Here is a 21,063-nt window from a genome sequence, read left to right on the forward strand (position 1 = left end):
CTTAAATTTGCTGTTAAATTGTGTCTTTTGTTGAAATTGATGGTAATATTTTAATCAAATGAGACATTTACAGAGGGACTCCCAAAGCTTTAATAGAATGTATGTTGAGGTTTTTCTCTTGATAAATAGGGCTAAATTGGTTTATAGTTCACATAGATGACTTTGAAGAAACAGACTAATATTTTGTCACGCAGCTATAGTAAAAGTTTGAGATATTCAGGTAATTCTTGACAATGATAGCAGGATGCGAGTTGGGTGGAGGATTAAAATCATACGATGAGTAGTCTTTTCCATATTAATATTTTAAGACACAGCAATGCATCTGCCTTCAAGGCCCATAGTTTCCTGTTCCCTGCAGTGTTATCTTTTGTAGGAGGGTAGATTTCCAAAGTAGAGGGATTGCTCCTCTATAATTCTGAAACTCATTTGTTTCAGAATTAAATTTGGACTCTGCCACTAGCTACCTGTGGGTGATTTCTTTCTCTGAGCCTCAATTTTCTTTTTTTTTTTTTTTTTTTTATTTATTCATGATAGGCACACAGTGAGAGAGAGAGAGGCAGAGACACAGGCAGAGGGAGAAGCAGGCTCCATGCACTGGGAGCCCGATGTGGGATTCGATCCCGGATCTCCAGGATCGCGCCCTGGGCCAAAGGCAGGCGCCAAACCGCTGCGCCACCCAGGGATCCCTGAGCCTCAATTTTCTAGCATATAAAATAGGAATAATGATCTTTATTGCTTAGTGTTTATTAACAGGATATTTATTCATTCCTGAAATTGTGATAAACTGTAACCATATAACACAAAGGCAATTTTCTCCCAGGCTAAGGAATCATAGGAGATGCCGAGGGTGGGGAGACGAGGCATTAAAATTATTGTTGGAAAGGTGAGACTCAAACCAGTTAACACCCAGCTTTTGGCCAATCAGAATGGATGCTGACTTACACATTCTGGGTGGTTGTCACAGTGCTCAGCCAGTGAATATTAGCCTGTATTGTTGGTATTGAGAAATCTGTGTTTAATCTGTGATGATTTGCAAGCAAACCCGTTGTGTCTCCTAGTTATAAATTAATGCTGCCTCCTCTGAGTTTCCATGATCAAGAAAGGATACCATCTTCATTTGATGGGTGAGCCTTGCATTCATGCTTGGATCCCTGTCTTAAAGGTTCCTATTTTCTTTGAGGACCTTGCTCCTCAGTGCTGCCGGCCAGCACTGTGGAAGTTCTTTGGAAATTCCGCCTCCCATTTTTCACTCCATTCCTAGTCTACTATAATTATCTACAACAGATAAAAGTTGAATTTATGACTTTTAACAAACCCCAGAGAATCCCATAAAATTGGCTATCAGATATAGATCTAGATGCAGCCTTCCCAGGCCTCCTACAAGGCCAGCTTTCTGTGCAGGCCACCACTTCTCACCCTAAGAGATGACTGTCAACACATCTGAATATAGAGTCTGGGCATCAAAGAGAATGAGGCTCTGGAAGAGGGAGGGCTTCCATTTTCTTTCTGCCAAGTCTTTCCTTACTCAGTCCTATTTCTTATCTCAGGCTCTACCTCTTCCAAGGATAATTGATGCTGGGAAGTCTCCCTTGCACGGGGTAGGGCAGGCCTAACCCCTTTCTCTAGGAATGGGATGGCGGTAGCCAGCTATCAAAAAATCTGGTGTCATTTAGAAGCTTCCATGCAATCCTAGGAGGTTCCTTGCTTCGAGTAGGAGTGAGCTGGTTTATATATATTGATGTAATTAAGAGTTGTCAAGAAATTGCCTTTTTTTTTTTTTTTTTTTTTAAGAAATTGTTTTGTGCTTACCTCATATGTGTTTGGATGACTGTTATCAAAAAGAGATAACAAGTGTTGGTGAGGATGTGGAGAAAAGAGGTCTTTGGGCACTGTTGGTGGGAATGTAAATTAAATTAATATAAATGTAGTGGTGCAGCCACTGTGGAAAACAGTATGGAGGTGCCTCAAAAAATTAAAAATAGAACTACCGCATGATCAAGCAATCCCATTTGTAGGCATATATTCAAAGGAAATGAAGTCGCTACCTAGAAGAGGTATCTGCACTCCCACGTTCATTGTGTTCTTTACAATGGCCAAGATATAGAAGCTACCTAAGTGCCCATCAGTGGCTGAGTGATAAAGAAACCATGGCATATATATACGATGGAATACTATTAAGCCATAAAAAAGAAGGAAATTGTATCATTTACAGCAGTGGACCTTGAGGGCATTATGCTGAGTGAAGTCAGTCAGGTGGAAAAAGACAAATACTATATGGTATTCTATAAGGAATCTAAACCCCTTCCCCACAAACTTACAGAAACAGAGATCAGATATGATGGTTGCCTTAGGTGAAGGGTTCGGGATGGGGGAGATGCGGAAAGGTGGTCAAAAGGTTACCAGCTTTCAATTATAATACAAATAAATTCTGGGGATGTAACGTACAGTTTGGTGACTGTACTTAACAAAACTGTATTGTATGTCTGAAAGTTGCTAAGATAATAGATCTTATAAGTTCCCATTGTAACAAAAAGAATTTGTAAATGTGTGGTGGATGGATGGATGGATGGATGAGTAAATTTATTGCAGTGATCATTTTATAATATATGCATGTATCAAATCATTATGTTGTGGACTTTAGATTAATACAATGTTATATGTCAATTATATCTCAATGAAATCTGGGGGAAAAAAGAAAATTGTTTTGTGTAGAAACCTTTTCTGCTAGCAGACTAAGGTGGTACTTCCAACGTAAGCACAGGAGTTTCATTAGGGAAAATGGAGAAACAATGGAAACCAACATTCCAGTCCTGGTTTTGCCACCTGCTAGTTATGTGACCTTGAGGTATCTAAGGTACCATGACTACTTCCTGGGTTACTCGTTTTCTTATCCATAAAATGATTTTCGTATGTAATATGATTTTTAAGGTCCTTGTCAATCATAAATTCTATGAATCTATAATATCTCCTAAAAGTACACAGTACAGGTTTTGAACAGATTCAAGCTGTCAGTTTCTAATGATGGTAGTTCCCATTCTTAACACCACTCTGATCTGTGATTATAACTGTTTTGTGGAGACCCAGCCATCTGTTGCTGGAGAACGCCATTCCTCCCGTCATTTTGATAACATACTATCCTCTTGGTGTGCCTTTTTTAAAAAAATATTTATTTATTAGAGAGAGAATGAACATGTTGGGGAGGGGCAGAGAGAGAGAGAGAGAGAGAGAGAGAGAATTCTCAAGTGGACTCTGTGCTGAGCATGGAGCCTGACACAGGGCTTGATCCCAGGACCCTGAGGTCATGACCTGAGCTCAAATCAAGAGCCAGCTGCTCAGCTGTTTGAGCCACCCAGGCACCCCTCTTGGTGTGCTTTTTAAGTACAATGGCAGACTTGTTTTCTGACAGGGCAGACTTACCAAGTCTCCCCTGTGATTACTTCATGCAAAAAGTCATGAATGTGGTCCATTGTCAGACTGAATGTTGGTGATGATGCCATTCTATTTTATTTTGCATTTTAAAGCAAGTATTGTATTTTTTTTCAAGTTTTTAAATATCAGTTAACATACAGTGTAAAACTAGTTTTAGGTGTAGAATTTAGTGATTCATCACTTACCTGTAATACCCTGTGCTTTTCACAAGTGCTCTCCTTAGTGCCCATCACCTATTTAACCCACCCCCTCTCCCTGCCCGCCCATCTCCTTCTGCAGTAACCCGATGCCACTCTATTTTAAATGTTGGATCCTCGGGATCCCTGGGTGGCACAGCGGTTTAGCGCCTGCCTTTGGCCCAGGGCACGATCCTGGAGACCCAGGATCGAATCCCACGTCGGGCTCCCGGTGCATGGAGCCTGCTTCTCCCTCTGCCTGTATCTCTGCCCCTCTCTCTCTATGACTATCATAAATAAATAAAATAAAAAAAAAAAATAAATGTTGGATCCTCTGTGTGTCCGAAAGGTAGCATCCAATTTGTGATGTTCAATATATTACTTCATAGTTTAATTATAAGTGTTTGTTGGTAAGTTGGAGTTATTCACCCTTAAAGTTTATTAAAAGAGAGAATATGTGCAGATTTTTCTATTTCTGCAAAAATGCTGTTGGGGTTTTGATGAGGATTGCATTGAATTTGTGTATCGCTTTGGGTAGTATTGAGATCTTGCCAATTTTAAGTCTTCCAACCTATGAATACAGGATGTCTTTCTATTTATTTGATTCTTTTTAAATTTCTTTTAACTACATTTGTAGTTCTCAGTGTATATATCTTTTGCCTTGGTTAAGTTTATTTCTGAGTATTTTATTCTTTTTGATGCTATTCTAAATAGAATTGCTGTCTTAATTTCCATTTTGGATTGTTCATTGTTAGTACATAGAAACAAATGATTTTTGTGTGTTGATTTCATACCTTGCGACTTTGCTGAATTCAGTTATTAGTTTGAATTCTTTCTTGTAGAATCTTTAGGGCATTCTACATCTGTGACAGGTTTTCAGGTCATCTGTGAATAGAGATATTTTTATTAAATCCTTTTCAATTTGAATGCTTTTAATTTCTTTCTCTTGCCTAATTGCTCTGGTTAGGACTGCCAGTACTATATTGAACAGAAGTGGCAAGAGCAGGCATCCTTGTGATCTTAAAGGAAAATCTTTCAGCCTTTCACCATTAAACATTTTTGTTTTATGGATTGGATTTTAATTTTCCTCTGTTATAGGCCTTCATATTTGTCATTTTTAATAGTTCCATAATCTGTCAAGTGACTGGCCGTAATAGAAAAACATGTTACCCAATTTTTGAAAATTCAGAATGTAATTTTTCCTCTTATGAATAATGCTTCAATGAATACCTCTTGCATACTTTTAAATATTAATTTTGCCATTTTCTTAATGAAATGTAACTTTGTGGAAGCCTCCTGAACTATTTTGTTGTCAAGAATCCATCTTTGGGGGTGCTTGGGTGGCTCAGTTGGTTAAGTGTCTGCCTTTAGCTCAAGTCATGATCCTGGGGTCCTGGAATTGAGCCCTGCATTGAGCTCCCTACTCAGCGGGGAGTCTACTTTTCCTTCTCCCTCTTCTCCTGTGTGCTCGCTCCATGTGTGTGCACACACACTCTCTCTCTCAAATAAATAAATAAATAAATAAATAAATAAATAAATATTTTTTTTTTTTGAAAAAAAGAATCTTTGCGTTTGGACAAATCATCAAATAAACAACTTCTCATGTAGCACCATTCATCCATTCTTTCATCATCAACAGCATAATGGATTGGTATGTGTTCAGTAGGTGCCAAGAGATAAGCAGTAAAAGTTCAGTAGGATACCCCTCTGGCCTCTAATATTTCATGGTCTGGTAGGAGACTCAGTTAAAAATATTTGTTTTTTTTTTTTTAAGATTTTATTTATTTATTCATGAGACAGAGAGAGAGAGAGAGAGGCAGAGACACAGGGAGAGGGAGAAGCAGGCTCCATGCAGGGAGCCCAACGTGGGATTTGATTCCGGGTCTCCAGGGTCAGGCCCTGGGCTGAAGGCGGCGCTAAACTGCTGAGCCACCCGGGCTGCCCAGTTAAAAATATTTAGTTAAAAACATTCTAACTTTAGTTAAAAATAAATGTTCCAGTATGATGAGTGATGCTGGCAAGATATGGTAAAGTTCCTTAAATGCATGACATTGACTTTGACAGCATTGTTGACTGGTATCCTTTATAATACAAGAGGTGTGGACCTATCCATGTCACATAAAACTTAAAAAAAATAATATGTATAATAGGCCTCATAATCTGACAGAATAGGACCCCATCTGACTTACCCAGCCTCTTTTCCTTAAAGTATAAATCTTTCTAGGATGTGTCTGAATCAGTGTTTGTTCACAGTTCCATGTATCATGTTGCTCGAGTATGCTGAGCTCCCGACTGCCAGTGACTGTGTCACACGCCTAGGTCCTTTCCACGCCTGCTACAAACTGCTGTGTTTGCAGTAAGTGTTGAAGGATTAGTGGTTCATCTGACACACTTTCATACATCACTTTTTCCCACCATGTTATACTTGCCTTACAACTTCATAGCTGTCAGTGTACGTTCCGTGATGTTGGTGAAATCAGTGCTGTGTTAATTAAATCTTGTTGTATTTGTTTAGTAAAAGAAATTCCGAGTAAGAAAATATTTGCAAGATTATATAATACAATAGAGATTCTTATAGTAAACCTAGAAAACTCTGCGGGTTATAATGGTTGGAACTAGAACCTACAGGAGACAAAATAAAACCCCTCTGTGTGAATTACTGGATGATCTCTTAAGCCTTTGCAGAGGGAGGAAAAACAAAGAGATCTTTCTATATACCAACATATTAGATCAGGCTTTGGATACAATGAATCTGTTTTGGAAATAGCTGTTTACGGTTCTACCATTTTGAGGTTCATTAGCTAGCTATGAATTTGCCTCCTTTACACTTGTGCATAAAAATTGGCCCTTATTTTTAAATTTCTTAAAAAGGTAGTCTTGGAAACAGCTTTTGAGACTGATTTCTTGGGATTTTTTTTCTCTCTCTCTCTTGTTCTCTTTTCATTTCTGAAACCAAAATAGCAGAATTACGCCTGGTTCTTCACAGAGCTGTGGTGATTAGACTATATATTTACTTTGATACACAAACATATTGCTGTGTGGAATCACTGTCCATTGTGATCCTCAGATGAAACAAGTAGGGGGGTGGCTGTGGATCTGGGATTGACTGAGATAAATTTATCTCAGCTTTTCAAAACACTGTGTGAGCACAGTATAATTCACTTGGACAACTGTGGAATGAAACTCTTGTTTTAGAGGCCATTAGATATTTCATGGGAACTGACTGCACAGAGGAATATATGGTGAAGATGGTTTGGCAGGTGATAGAATTTGAGGTAGCATTTACATCACCACTGAAATACAATTAATTTCTTCCAAGGTGATGTATAGCCCGACTTCTGTGACTGAGGGATTGATCCCTTGGCAAGTCTTTATGAAATAAGACGACAGGCAGGGAAATTGTATGCACACATCCGGCCTCACATTTATTTTCTAAAGCCTCCTTTCCAGGGTGCGTATAATCTTGTTCTGTACAACTAACAAAAACTGTAGTTGTACTGTATCATGACTTTAACGGTAGCTCTACTTTGTCATGAAAGACTTCCTCAGTTTCCAGAAACAACAGCTACCACAGGGTGAAGCTTTCGTTCTTTTCATCCCCATTTCTATTAACGTCATTACTGCCTTTGACCCTTTTATAAAAGCCCTTTTGGTCCCATCAACAGTTTGTTCTAAGCTATCTATCTTAACTTCTAGCTTGGTCTGCAACATTTGTGTGGTTAGCCTGAGACATATGCAGATAAATTGCCTAGGGTTCAGCTCTCCCAGACTTGGACTAACTATGCTGCAGTACGCTCAGCTGATGGATGCAGCTTTTCAGCAATATTGATGTTTCTACAGTTGAATACAAACCTTTGGGGGCCTTGGTTTGCATTTTCATATTCATGTGGAGTTCTTGACCGCTGCTTTTCAAACAGCTTCATCTCTCAGGAAACTCTGTTTCAAAGCAGAAAGACAAAGAAAATGGTTCTTCCTCACCCACTGCTCTTCTGCTCACTCACAATAAGATTCACAATAAGAATCGTGAGTGTGAGTCTTTTGCCAGATGTACATAGTGGCAACTCCCAATTCACAAACTGATTACATTCTCATGGCTTGTTGTAAAGTCAGTTAGTGGTTTTGAACTAGGAATGTGTTTCCTAATGAGAGAAAACAATTCAAAGGATTGATGGACCTATTGAAACTTCTTTAACCCACAACGTTCCAGCGGCATCGCTCTTTTTGTACCTTAGAACCTAACCTTCCCCCGTGTTTCCTGGTGGAAACATGTCCTTGGTTCTTACGCAGCATAAACGTTTTATTCTTAACTTCAGTAGACCATTAGCTATTGCTTCCTGGCTCTCCTGGGACAGGATATCAGGCAGGGTTCTTCAAAGCCATGGGGACTGGCTGAATGATTTAAGCAGAGAAGGAATTTATTGAGAAGATATTGGGTAGTTTCTGGAACTACTAGAAGTTGGAAAAAAATGGGAGCAAATACAGACTCTATAGTAAGATTCATAGCCAAGGTCATATGATACGATTAGCTGTATGCAGGGTGGATGGACCCTATCACTGGACAGGAGACCATACTGGGTCATGCTGACCACAACGATGGGACCAGACACTGGTTACCAACTCTGTCACCTCAGCCTTTGCTACGTCTGGCACTGGATGTTGTCGCCGTTGCCCCTACCCATGGTAATTTCCTTCTGTCCCTGCCTCTCTGTGTCTCCAGCCTTTGCTGTAAGGGGGTCTGGGGCAGGTGGGCGTCCAGCCATTTTTGCCTTTATGTTGAAAGATGTAGCTCTCATCCATACTCACATGATGGGGAATTCCCCCAATACAGGAAAGGGGTGCAGATGCTGGATATTATCCATCCTTAACCTCTCAATAAGGACAAATCTTCACTCTAAGAAGCCACAGTAGGGGCTTTGGAAGAAGGGGAGTGGTCAGCGCACAAACCCGTCTGCAGCTGCAGTTAACGAACTTGGTGATAAGAAAGATAGCTGATTCTGCCTTGTGCACTGGTGCCCAGGGACCCTTTCATTATGTGCTAATTAAAGCTAGAGGTGTGACTTGATGACTTAGGCATATTGGCGTCTCTCAGTGTATTTCTTGCTGCTTAAACATAAAATGCACTAAATTGAATTTTAGCAATTTGATTAACTTGGAGAAACAGGTTTAGATTTATCTGTTAGCTAATTTATACATAGAATGAAATTTCACATTATCAGTTTGTCTTATATGGTTGGGTGGTTTACATATTTATTGATTAATTTCTACCATTCTTAAAACTTATTTTTTTATTTGCAATAATAACATATATAGCTTATAAATTCCTGCCTGCTTATTTGCATTGTCATTTTCCTCTTCTGAGAGGTAATTACTTTATGTTCAGCTAGCTTTTTTCCATGTATTTACTGTCATATAACTTAAAGTGTTTATGTTAGTATTTCTTAATTTTTTTTCCAATTTTACACATTAAACATTGAATTCCTATGAAGGAAGTTAAGGGGGTTAACTCTGTTTTATTCTTCCTCCCTGAAATACCTGCCCTTTGCTCTCTAAGATTATTATATCTCCATTTGTTTTCACTGTAAATATTTTTCACAGCTAAGTTATACAGTATACTATGATTTTATTTTCTTCCTTGTATAGCATACTAAAGTTTCTTTCTTTTTTTTAAATTTTTTTTTTAATTTATGGTAGTCATAGAGAGAGAGAGAGAGAGAGAGAGAGAGAGGCAGAGACATAGGCAGAGGGAGAAGCAGGCTCCATGCACCGGGAGCCCGACGTGGGATTCGATCCCGGGTCTCCAGGATCGCGCCCTGGGCCAAAGGCAGGTGCCAAACCGCTGTGCCACCCAGGGATCCCCAAGTTTCTGTTTTTTTGATTGACTTATTCATCCCCCAAACATTTTTTTAAAGATTTTATTTATTTGAGAAGGAGATAGAATGAGTGCGTATGAGCCAGGGGAGGGGCAGAAGAACAAGCAGACTCCCTGCTGAGTGGGGAGCCCACCAGGGGGCTCGATCCCAGGACCTCAGGAACATGACCAGAGCTGAAGTCAGACACTTTACTGACTGAGCCACGCAGGCACCCCATCCCCAAATTCTCAATGGCTTGTCTCTTGGTTCTTATATGTGTGTGTCTGTGTGTGTGACATTTTTTGCAGAGCCTTCTGCTTGCCTACTCCATTCTGAACTGTTTACTCTTCAGGCCTTATGCACAGCTGTTGACCTAGAATTTTCCTTCATTATCATGTTGGGAATTCTTGATTGACCTGGATGGGTGGCATCTCTCTTGGTTTTGTCTCTCTTTCGGGGAGGCACCTTGCCCAGTTGCTTCTTGAGAAAGAGTGTGTATGATATATTTTTTGGAGAACTGGCATGTGTGAAAATATCATTTAGTCTCTCCTCACATACGATTGATATGGAACTTAAAGTTGGAAATTATTTTCCCTGAGAGTTTTGGAGGCCTCCTTCCATTTTCTTCTGCTTCCAATTTTATTATTGAATTGTTGGATGCTTTTTTGATTCTGGTTACTTTATATGTGACTTTTTTGAGGGGATGGGGAGAGGTTTCAGACTCTTAAAAAAAATTCCCTCATGTTCTCAGATTTCATGATGATGTGCCTTTCTCTATAACTTTTTTCATTCATTGTGAAATTTCTTGTAGGGCGGTGGAGGATAATTTTCTTGCCATTGTTTTTCATATTCTTCCTTTTCTCAAACTCTTATTTGTCAAATGCTGGAACTTTTGTATTTGTCCTTCAGTTTGTTGTTAAAAAAATTTCTGACTTCTTACATTTGTTTCTTCTACTCTTGGGGAACCTTTATTTACCTTTATTATCTTTTAACTGTTCTAGGGATTTTTTATATCTGTGATCATAATATTACTTTTTAAGAATTCTCTCTTGCTCTTGTAGTATTTCTATTTTTATAGCATCCTATTCTTTTTTGCTTTATGTATGCAATATCTTTTGCCCCTTGGAGTTAATAACGTATATATGAAGTTAAATCCTGCTTCCAGCATTGACTCTTGTTTCCTTTTAAAGTTTCTGTTTGTCATGTGAGACTCTTCATCACATGTCTGGTGATTGCTGTCCGTTTGATATATGTGGAGACATTGAAAACTGATTGGAAACTCTCTGCATGAGCAGGTTGGCAAGCTCTCTTTCTCATCAACTGGTGGCCTTACTACTGGATGACTTTTTCTTTTCAGAACCCGCCTTTTTCCATAGTTTTAGTTAACTGTAGATCTCTTTTTTGGGGCTGGTTAGTTTCTCTAGAAGAGCCTTGCAATCTCCTATGTGACCATGCTTTAGGAGGCCAGCAGAGAAAAGATCTGTATTCAAAGTGTACACTCAGTCCTCTCCCTCAGTGTGATACTTCCACCTATGTCGCTGTTCTTAGTGTCCTTGAGTCCAGACTTTCTCAAGTTTAACCTTTGCAGGGAGCAAACCTGAGGAGGAATGGGAGACAGTTGACATACTTCATGGCTGAGGAAGGATCTGGAAGTTTATTCCTTACGATGTCTTGTAAGCAGTCCTCTGGTTTTTAGTGGCACCTCCACGCTGCCCTCTCCATCCAGGCTGAACTTTTTTTTTTAAGATTATTTATTTAGGGGGATCCTTGGGTGGCTCAGTGGTTTAGTGCCTGCCTTTGGCCTGGGGTGTGATCCTGGAGTCCCGGGATCAAGTCCCACATCAGGCTCCCTGCGTGGAGCCTGCTTCTCTCTCTGCCTGCATCTCTGCCACTCTCCCTCTCTCCCTCTCTCTCTCTCTCTCTCTCTCTCCTTGTGTGTCTCTCATGAATAAATAATAAAATCTTAAAAAAAGATTATTTATTTATTTATTCATGAGACACACACACACACACACACACACACACACACAGCAGCAGAGACACAGGCAGAGGAAGAAGTAGACTCCCCATGGGGAGCCTGACACGGGACTCGATCCCAGGACCCTGGGATCACAACCTGAGCTAAAGGCAGATGCTCAACCACTGAGCCACCCACGTGCCCCCAGCCTGAACTTTTGATGTAACTTGTGCCTGAATTTGCACTTCCCTAATGTTCTGTGCCCCATATTGGCTTGCTTCCTCCTGACAGTTCTGTCTGTAGGCATGTAAAATTTGTCCCTGCATTGAGAATTTACTAATCATTGGCTCATCTGATTTCTATTTTCCAAAATTTTTTCCGTTACTTTTCTCCTCTTGCATTCTCTTTCTCTTTGTGAGCTTATTTCTGCCTTGTGCTTAGTGCCATTTAGTGGGGTTTTGGAGGGATTGGAGTTAAACATGTGATTGTAATCTATCACGTACAATTGAAAATCCCTGTTAGCGCACTTTTTAGATTGGACATTTCAATTTGGATTCATGGTGGTCTGGTCCATTAAAGAAAAATTTATTTGATTATTTCAGGATGGATTCCATTTACCGTACTTTTCAGTTTCATTCAAAAATTGTTACTATCCTTGTCAAAGTGACCTGGGTTAATTTTATCTAAGGTATAATTTTCTCTAAGGTATAAATTCCAAGTGTGACCTTAAACCCAGTCACAAGAATAGCATACAATTTGCAACGTTACAAAGAAATGTCTTCCATCCCCTAGAGTTTTTCATGGTCTTAATCCCACGTGGATCAATCTTTCTTAGATTGCCTACTAGTTTGACTTGAATTGTGTTCAAGGTTGGAAAACATTCTACATGGTCCCAGTTGTATTGAGTGGGATGTGGAGTTTCCATGAGGTATCTCTATAGATTCTGTAGAACAATGTCAGACCATGACATCTTCTCCATTTGTAGGATAAAATAACTCAGAGCATCTCTTGTAAAATGTGGAAACATTTATAATGTGCCAAAGCTTACATTATTTTTTTTTCACCCCTCCCCCCCCAAAGCTTACATTATTGAACATGTAAATACTATGGCAGAATCAGGACTATATATGATCCTCCTTTCAACTTTTTCCTTAAATTTTTTTTTTAGTACTCCTATTTTAACAGTAACAGCTGATTTTATTTTTACAGTGTTTAACATATTATGAAGGTATAACAAGGATTACTGTAAAATTAGTATGGGCCTTAGTCAACCACTGTAAAACAAAGAGGAAGCCAATTCAAATTTTAAAGGTTTTGTATCCTGCAGGATTTGAAGGAATATAGAAGAATCTGATCTGATTACTAATCTAGAGTTTACAGATTATTATTTTTTAAATTATTACTGTCACATGGTAGAATGAATATTTTTTCTGTTTCAGACCTCATGTTCTTTGTTGATAAATCAAGATTGAGAGTATATAGAGGTTCAGAGAGGAAACATTTCTATTTGAAGGTTCCTGTTTTCATCATGATAGGTAAAGAGTGCCAGGCATCTGTTTTGTGCTAAAGCTTACTAGAAGTGTTGCTGTCTCTGAGCAATAAGCAGGAAATACTTCTGTCCTTAGAACCAAAAATAGATGCTCTTTCTCATTATCATAACTCAAAAGATCATCTTTTTTAATGAGGGCGCATCCCTTGTGGTTTTCATAGATTTAAGGATCAGATTATTTAATGCAGATCATGGAGAATAAATAGCTCTGATAAGATAGATAATGAAAATTTCCCTGAAAGCTGAAAGAACTTTATTCTTTCTCTTTCTGTAATTTTATTCACCTCTTCTTCCTTTTATTTTTCATTCATTATTTTTGATGGTTCCTAAAGGGAACCATCTTATTTTAAAATGTTTATATATTTCTCACTGTATTTTAGCTTTAAAAGATCATCACCAGGTGAGAAAAAAAATTACTTGCAAGCAGAATTGGATGTGTTAGGATTTAGCAATACTGTATATAGTCTAACTTCCAGTAGACAACTCTGCAAAATATTGTGTATTAATGTGTTGGCAGTTGGAAGGATAAAAATTGCTTCTTTGCTGCTTTTAGAGAGTTCTGCTTGTGTTTTGGAAAGTGGGGCAAAGGAAACTAAAGAGAAGCAAGTAGAAGTAATTTAAGGGAAATAAGGTAATGTATATGAAGGTGCTTTGAAAACTTCTAAATAACACAAAGACGTTCATTACTAGTGTTGCAAGCCTCGACTTCAAGAGAGAAAAAGGATCCACTAGGATTTGAAAAAGAAAAATGGGAAAAAGAGGGAACTGACTTGGGTAAGAGAAAATTAAGGAAAAAACAAATTGAGACTATCCTAATAGAGGAGTGTTTTTTCTTTTTTTAAGATTTTATTTATTTATTCATGAGAGACACACACACACACACACACAGAGAGAGAGAGAGAGAGAGGCAGAGACACAGGCAGAGGGAGAAGCAGGCTCCATGCAGGGAGCCCAATGTGGGACTCGATCTTGGGACTCCAGGATCATGCCCTGGGCTGAAGGCAGGCGCTAAACCGCTGAGCCACTCAGGGATCCCCCTAATAGAGGAGTTTTAAATCCTAGTTTGTTTTTTTTTAATCTGAAAATGCAGTAGCACTTGTACTTCTTATTTAAGTAGTTAAGTTAAAAAACATTTTATAAACCAAAAGGAAAGTTCTGTCGAAAATAATTTGGGGCAGGAATCTTATCATATGAGTTGGCGAGATTTGGGTGGAAAGCACGAGGTGGATGACTTTCTCAGCTCTAAATAAAGATCTGTGTGTCATAGGGGCTTATGTGTGGTGCTTCCACTTAATTAAGGTTTAATTTTGTTGATATCATCTGAGCCACGCATTTGTTCTCATTCACACCTTTGGAAGGCAAGTATCATTAACCCATTTTACAGATGAGGCATCAAAGGCTAATCAACTTGCCCACAACCACTTACTGAAGTCTCCAGTAGCAAAGCCCTCACTTATCCAAGTTTGAGTTTATTCCCACTTTGCCAGATACTTCACATCAGAGCAGTTGATTCCATTGTGTTTCTGGATATTCAGCTTATTGGATTTCTCTAAAAGAAATCTTTATTAAATAACAGTGGTCAACTTACAGATATCACCCCCAGGACATGTTTTAGGCCTGGCTGTATTTGTACTAAATGATTTTAAATGAGCCCTACTATTTGAATTCTATAAGAACCAAGGAATACACAAAAAAGACCTCTCAGCTGCCCAGGTATAGGTTCAGAGTCTGTGCATTGCACCCTTCATAACTTACCTGGAATTTGTTTTTTTTAAATTTAGTTCTCTTATACGTTTAAATTTTCTTTGGTTTCCAAAATTGTAGCGGACTTGAGAAAGGGAATGGTTTGTACTCTGACCATAATGAGATTTGACTCTTGAGGGCAAGGGCAAGGAGATAAACTATGAAAAGCAGAAAAAATATCTCCTAGAGTACCCAGCGGCCTTTGAGTGGAAGAGCAAACAGCCTTCTGTGCCTGGAAAGCTTGTCTAGCCATTGGCCTTTATAGGCAGGTCTAGTCTGGTTACCAGCAGTGCACACATAAAGCCACTCTTACACCCTGTCCCTCTATTCCATTGATTTATCTTCTGCAAGGATCCTGACTTAGCTTGGCTCTAGACCTGGATCTGTAACTTGGATTTCACCTTTAGGTCTCCAGAGTGTTTTTGAACCTGTGCTTTCCTTGCTGTTTGAAACTCGGCCATCTCTTACTTTTGATTCTCGGAGTGTTCTGTTGCTTTGGTAGGAACTCCACTCCTGCCAGCTCTGGTCATGGTGGTAGAAACTCAACTTCTGTCTACTATCTACTGGACCCAGCTCCTTTACCTCAGTGTTCTCTATTCCAACACAGCGAGATGATTCATAGTCATATTAATGATTCCATGTTACCCAAGATTAATTCTATTCTGGATGCTCTGAGAAGGCATTGTATTTTAGGGGGAAAAAAATCCAGTATGGTTGAAATTGAACTCATTTTATTACTCAGATGGGTAGTCCTTCAACTATTATGAAAATCTTGATCATTTCCAATATCTCTTACTCCTTGAGGTTTCTAAAAAACAAATTACAGCATTACAATGGCATAGTGAAGCACATAATTATAATTCAATGAGTTATAGATAGAATATATTATTTTTGAAGAGCATAACCCATTTTTTAGTAGCTTATACCAGCTTTTGTATCAAAAAATGGTTCATTAAAAAATCTTTTTTTTAACATTTTATTTACAAATTTGTCTTTAGGTCAATAGCAGCAAAGACTTAAGTGAGATTTTACAATATCATAAAATAGTTAAAAAGGGAGAGAGTAGACCAAGTGGTTGTTGACTTGAAATGTTTATTTTGGAGAGAATTCTTGGCATTTTTGCCTCACATCAGCATAATAAGAATTTGTAGGAGAGGAGAGAAGCATTAATGTATTTGTTGAGGATTAATGTCCTTGTAGAGCATTTGTGTTAGTGAATATATTATGGATAATTCCATAAATATAGTAATTAAAAAGGTGCACACTAAACATTTTGTGGACTGGCATAAATATCCCACTCCTCCTCTTGATGACCTGCATTCAAATGAATAGTGCATTGTTCATCTTGGTTTCTTAGTATTCTTAATCAAAAATAGGAAGAAGTATGGTAGTCTTAAAGATTTATTTCCTCCTCGGGGTATTGTTGATCAGATGGGCAGATACAGATTTGATGTTTTCAGGACTGAGTTTTTTTACAGTTCAGGAAAATGTCACATAGCACATACCAAAAAAACCAAACCAAGCCCAAAAACAGCAATGACCCACCCTTCCTCACTTTGGAACATTTTATTATTAAAGTTATTTCCAGACAAAACCAAGTGTGCTGCTGTGTCATGTGTAAAATGTGTTCCGTAGGATCAGTGATACCTCAGAGCTTATGTGCTCTACAAGAAGTGAAATGATGAATAACATAAATATATATTAGGACAAAAACACAGACCTATAGGGAGTGGTGGATTGTCTGAATTTTCGAGGAAGCAAAACTTGATTATCTCATTACTATCTGTTGCCCCAGTGGGTTGAACCTGAACAGGTTGCTGTGTGAAGGAGCATCTGGGAGGAGAGGCACCATGCTGTCAGAGTAATGACGTCCTGTCCTTCGCACAGAAGGAGAACAAAGAAGGCAGACAGATGTAGAGTGGGCAATTTCTATTCCTTTGTATACTCAGAATGTTCGCACCTACCTGTCTTCTCATTTATGAGGCATCCTGTTTTTTATAATTTCATTATTTTTATAATTTCATTATTTCTGAATCCTCTTACTTAGCGCACAATATGTGTTTATGAGTTGATAAAGATTTTCTTCTGTGAGGAGGAAGGTGAACGCAGTTGAGTGTGATTTGCAGCTTGGCTTTGAGTGAATTAGGTTGGGCAACGAAGGAATAGACTATTTCTAGTCTCACCATTTAATTGGCCTGCTTACCTCTTAGTTGTGAGAACTCTTCATTTAAGTATTGCTTTATTGATTTGTTCCGTATTTATCGACTGCTTGCCACTTATCGTATGTGCTGGGGATGCAAAGAGGAATGGCTCAGTTAGCAGGTAGGTTTCTGATGGCTTTGGAACCATTTCAATCCTATCTAGAATTCTGAAATTCTACCGTTTTCCAGGGATGGGCTAGAGATGTTCATGGTAACAGAACAGACAGATTGTGCAGTAGCCTCCCAGCTTTTGAGATCACAGAGTTGGCCTGGAGAACATAAAATCTACTTTCAATGTGTTTTCCATTGCATTAGACTTTCTAATGAGCCTTGTTGTTTTGTCATTATTGGAATGCTTTCCAAGAACTAAGTCACTTCACCCACTTCTGGATTTGCCAGAACTGAGGTGGAAGAGGGGACAGGAGCCTAAGGGGGATGACATTGCTGCTGTGTGAAGAGGCATTACGCTGGGCCATCTCCAGGGCAGGGGCTGCAGCCAACCAACCACTCCCTCTCACCTTTACTTTCAACCATCTGACTCTTCATGTTTATTACGTTAGTCAGGCTGGGAGAGGTCTTTGGATGGAAGCATCTTAAGAACTCTTGTGAGATGGTGGGGAGTCGTTTCAGTTAGCGAAGTATAACTTACATAAACCTTTGGAGAAGTTGGCACTGCAAATGAAAGATCATTTTTAAAAGAGTGTTTTTCTGAATGTTTTACTTACAAGATATTCTTTTGATACCATGAGGTTATCCTGTGGGTATGCTTACCTCACAAATGCCTCTTTCCCCCTTGATATGTGCTGGCATATATGTTTATTTACCTTAAAACAGACGGGGTTGATATTTGCCTTAAAAGGGACGAGGTTGGTCTGTTTCCATTTTGGAGGGAAGCACGTGTAAGAAACCAAGATCTTCTAGATCTAGGCCGTCACACCATTTCCATGTCAGCCCATTCTCTGTCAAGAGCCTCACCAGCTATTTTGTCTGCGATAGGGTTGTCATTTCACCTGTTGCCTCCAAAAATCCCAGTGCTCTTACCAACGAACTTGCTCTAACTAGATTGGTCTTTATTCCTCTGATTCTAGTATTCTTCAAATATTGGGGGGTGTTGTAGATTTCCCTTGAGGTTGAAGGTCAGCCCCATCATCTGTACTCCTGAGACTTTTCCCCACCTCCATAGGGATCTTTCCCTCCTCCCTCTTGCACTCTCAGCCTTCTCTCTCTGCTGATTTGTTCAGCTTGTCCATACAGCACTTCCTTCCATTAACACTTCCTCTTTCCAACAACCATCCATTCTCCATCCTCTTCTCTTGTCTCTGCTGCCAACACTTAACTGAAACTGCACTCAATCAGGGCGGCCAGTGACTGCTTATGTGGCAAATCCAAAGGTGTATTTTTCATTTCTTATCTTTATTTATCTCGTTTCCCATGGTGCCCATCTGCCTGTCCTCTTCAATCTTTTTCTTTTGCCCTTTGTATCATTGTTCATGCTCTCAAGGGGTCTGCTTTCTCACACTCATTCTATCATCTTCTCACTCTACCCTCATTCCTTCAAGGCTGTCACCCACAAACCTAATTTCTGCTTTGTGTCATGATCATGTAGATGGCTTTATGTTTTGCTCAGCTTTCTTCCCCAAGCTTCACACTCAAGAATATGTGAGTGTCCCCACCTGAATGTTATATACCTCCATTTCTGATGCCCCAAACTAAACCCTTTGTCTTCCTGATTAAACTTGTTCATCCTTCTCTATTCTCTATGCAGTCATCACTCCCACCATGTACATGCAATTAATTACCGAGTTATTCTGTTGTTAGTGTCCGGATATTTCCCAAGTACTAATTCTTCTCTTCCTCCCCGCTTCCCCACTTTCCTAATGCCCACCCTTCCTCTCATACCAAACAAGCAGACTGGCTTAACTGGCCTCCTTGCTTCTACTTTGCCTCTTTGAACCCATCCAGAAAGAGTAATGCAGCCAAAACCCATATCTGACCCATCAGCGACTGTATGCAACCAGAATAAAGTCAGAGTCCTTGAACATGTGGACAGTTTAGGATCTGGCTGCAGGCTTCTTTCCTGACCTCACCCAAGAGAGTCCAGCAGCACTGAATTACACTGTGCAGTTTCTTACCTCTGCCTTTTCCATTATCCTGTTTCCCATTCCCAGCTTGGCTAAGTCCTACCCAGGCTGATAAGTCAGGCAATCCATTTACTTGGGAGCCTTCCTTAACATCTCCATTTATGACTAGGTGCCCCAACTTGACGTGAGTCTGACATCGCATCCATCCCACTGACCTTTGGAGTGTTTTTTTTTTTTTTTTTTTTTTTTTTAAGATTTTATTTATTCATGGAGAGAGAGGGAAAGAGAGAGAGAGAAGCAGAGACAGAGACACAGGCAGAGGGAGAAGCAGGCCCCATGCAGGGAGCCTGACATGGGACTGGATCCTGGATCTCTAAGACCAGGCCCTGGGTTGAAGGCGGCGCTAAACTACTGAGCCACCTGGGCTGCCCTGGAGTGGGTTATATGTGTCTCTTGGCCCCACTGGACTTCACTTTCCCTAACGACAGAAACAGTGTCTCATTCACGTTTGTAGTGTCTGGCACAGTGCTTGGCATATAGGAGATGTTCAGTGTATGTTTTTTAAATGAGAAATTAATAATTACAGCAAATCAGTGCGATGTCTAAAAAAATGAACAGAAGTAATCTATGCATAATAGCTGCCTTTAGGGCACACCTGGGTGGTTCAGTGGTTGAGTGTCTGCCTTTGGCTCAGGTCGTGATCCTGAGGTCCTGGGATCGAGTCCTGCATCGGGCTCTCCACAGGGAGCCTGCTTCTCCCTCTGCCTATGTCTTTACCTCTCTGTGTCTTTCATGAATAAATACATAAAATATTTTAAAAAATAGCTGCCTTTAGGAGGGGGAATGAAATGGGCTTCCAGGGTGCTGATAATGTTCTAGGTTTTGATCTGGTGTGTTCAGTTTAAGAAAATTCATTGAGCTCTTCACTTATGGTAGGTGTACTTTTCTATATTTATATTATACTTCAAATTAAAAAAAAATCATTCTGATATCTTAACTACCCACTACAGAAAATTTCTTTTTTTCTTTTAAGCTTTCAGAGTTTTTACAGGGTGTTAGTTCAGACATCACAACAAAGAACCAGGGAGGAGCTGTTCCTTGACTTTAGGGGAGAGATGAGCACCAATGAAATGTGGGTGGGATTGCCTGGTCTTCTGAAGAGGGCCCATGGGGGCCAACCCTGACGGATAGACTTGCAGTGACCTGTGCTTCTGTCACACTTATTACAGGGGCCACATGCTCATCATCAGCAAGCTGTGTGCCAGCCCGCAGTGACAGGGAGACTTCATCTTGCATGTGACTATGAATAATTCATAAATGTGGTTATCTGGAAATTTGTGGTCATCATTAGCATTTTAATGAAAAAAAAATGGAGTCATTATCCTAAATCTCTGTTTTGTTTCTCCTTTTTTTTTTTTTTTTTTTAAAATCTCTCCCCCCACCCCCAACCCCAGCGAACCAACTCCGTCTTTCCCGAATACTTGGAAACTGTCAAGGCCCCTGCTCATGTGCTGACCGGTCGCTATGGGCAGACGGTACCCGGAGGCTCACTGTCACCCAAGCAGCTCATGTATGTATGGGATTGGATTTCCCTTTTTTCCCTTTAACTGTCATTGTAGAAGATGGTGGAGTACTGACCTGGTGAAGATTTGTAAGGTTTAAATGAGAGCATTTAGAAATGCAGGAGGATGGATTGCTCTAGGGGACGTGTTTAATATTGAGTGATGAGAAATGTTATTGAAGTTCAGGGTTTTTCTAATCCAGTGGCCATATGAGGCCAGGAGTGTATCTGAGCAGTCTCCCCTTTTGTCTTTCAGCACATTTGTTCATAGTTAGAACAAATCTGTATTTTTTTTAAGCTTTCCTCTTTTGCATCACAGTATATGACATTTGAAACAATAGCAATGCCATAAACTAAGATCATTTCCTACTGATTTTTACCGTTCTTTTAAGTAAAAGAATTCTGGACTCAGAAAAGAGGTCCTCTGGGTATGTCATTGTTGAATACATGTTAGGGAGAGAATCCCTGACTCCTATTCGTCAGCATCCTCCAAAGGAGGAAACTCCTGATTCCCTCA

At 39.6% G+C, this 21,063-nt stretch overlaps 1 protein-coding gene across 9 annotated transcripts in view; it reads left to right on the plus strand.

Annotated features, from left to right (window-relative positions):
- The window catches only part of APBB2 (amyloid beta precursor protein binding family B member 2), a 381,437-nt gene that overhangs the window by 119,136 nt on the left and 241,238 nt on the right, over nt 1-21,063 (plus strand). For 8 of the 9 annotated variants that reach the window (XM_077878824.1, XM_077878772.1, XM_077878822.1 and 5 more), the window contains one exon: nt 20,440-20,555. The exons of the other annotated variant lie outside the window; for it this stretch is intronic. In XM_077878824.1, the coding sequence (XP_077734950.1) occupies nt 20,510-20,555 (46 nt within the window). In that variant the 5' untranslated portion in view covers nt 20,440-20,509. The remainder of the gene's footprint in view (nt 1-20,439; nt 20,556-21,063) is intronic. 9 annotated transcript variants of the gene reach the window in all.

The sequence above is a fragment of the Canis aureus genome, chromosome 2, assembly GCF_053574225.1.
Source record: "Canis aureus isolate CA01 chromosome 2, VMU_Caureus_v.1.0, whole genome shotgun sequence".
NCBI classification, from domain to species: Eukaryota; Metazoa; Chordata; class Mammalia; order Carnivora; family Canidae; genus Canis; species Canis aureus.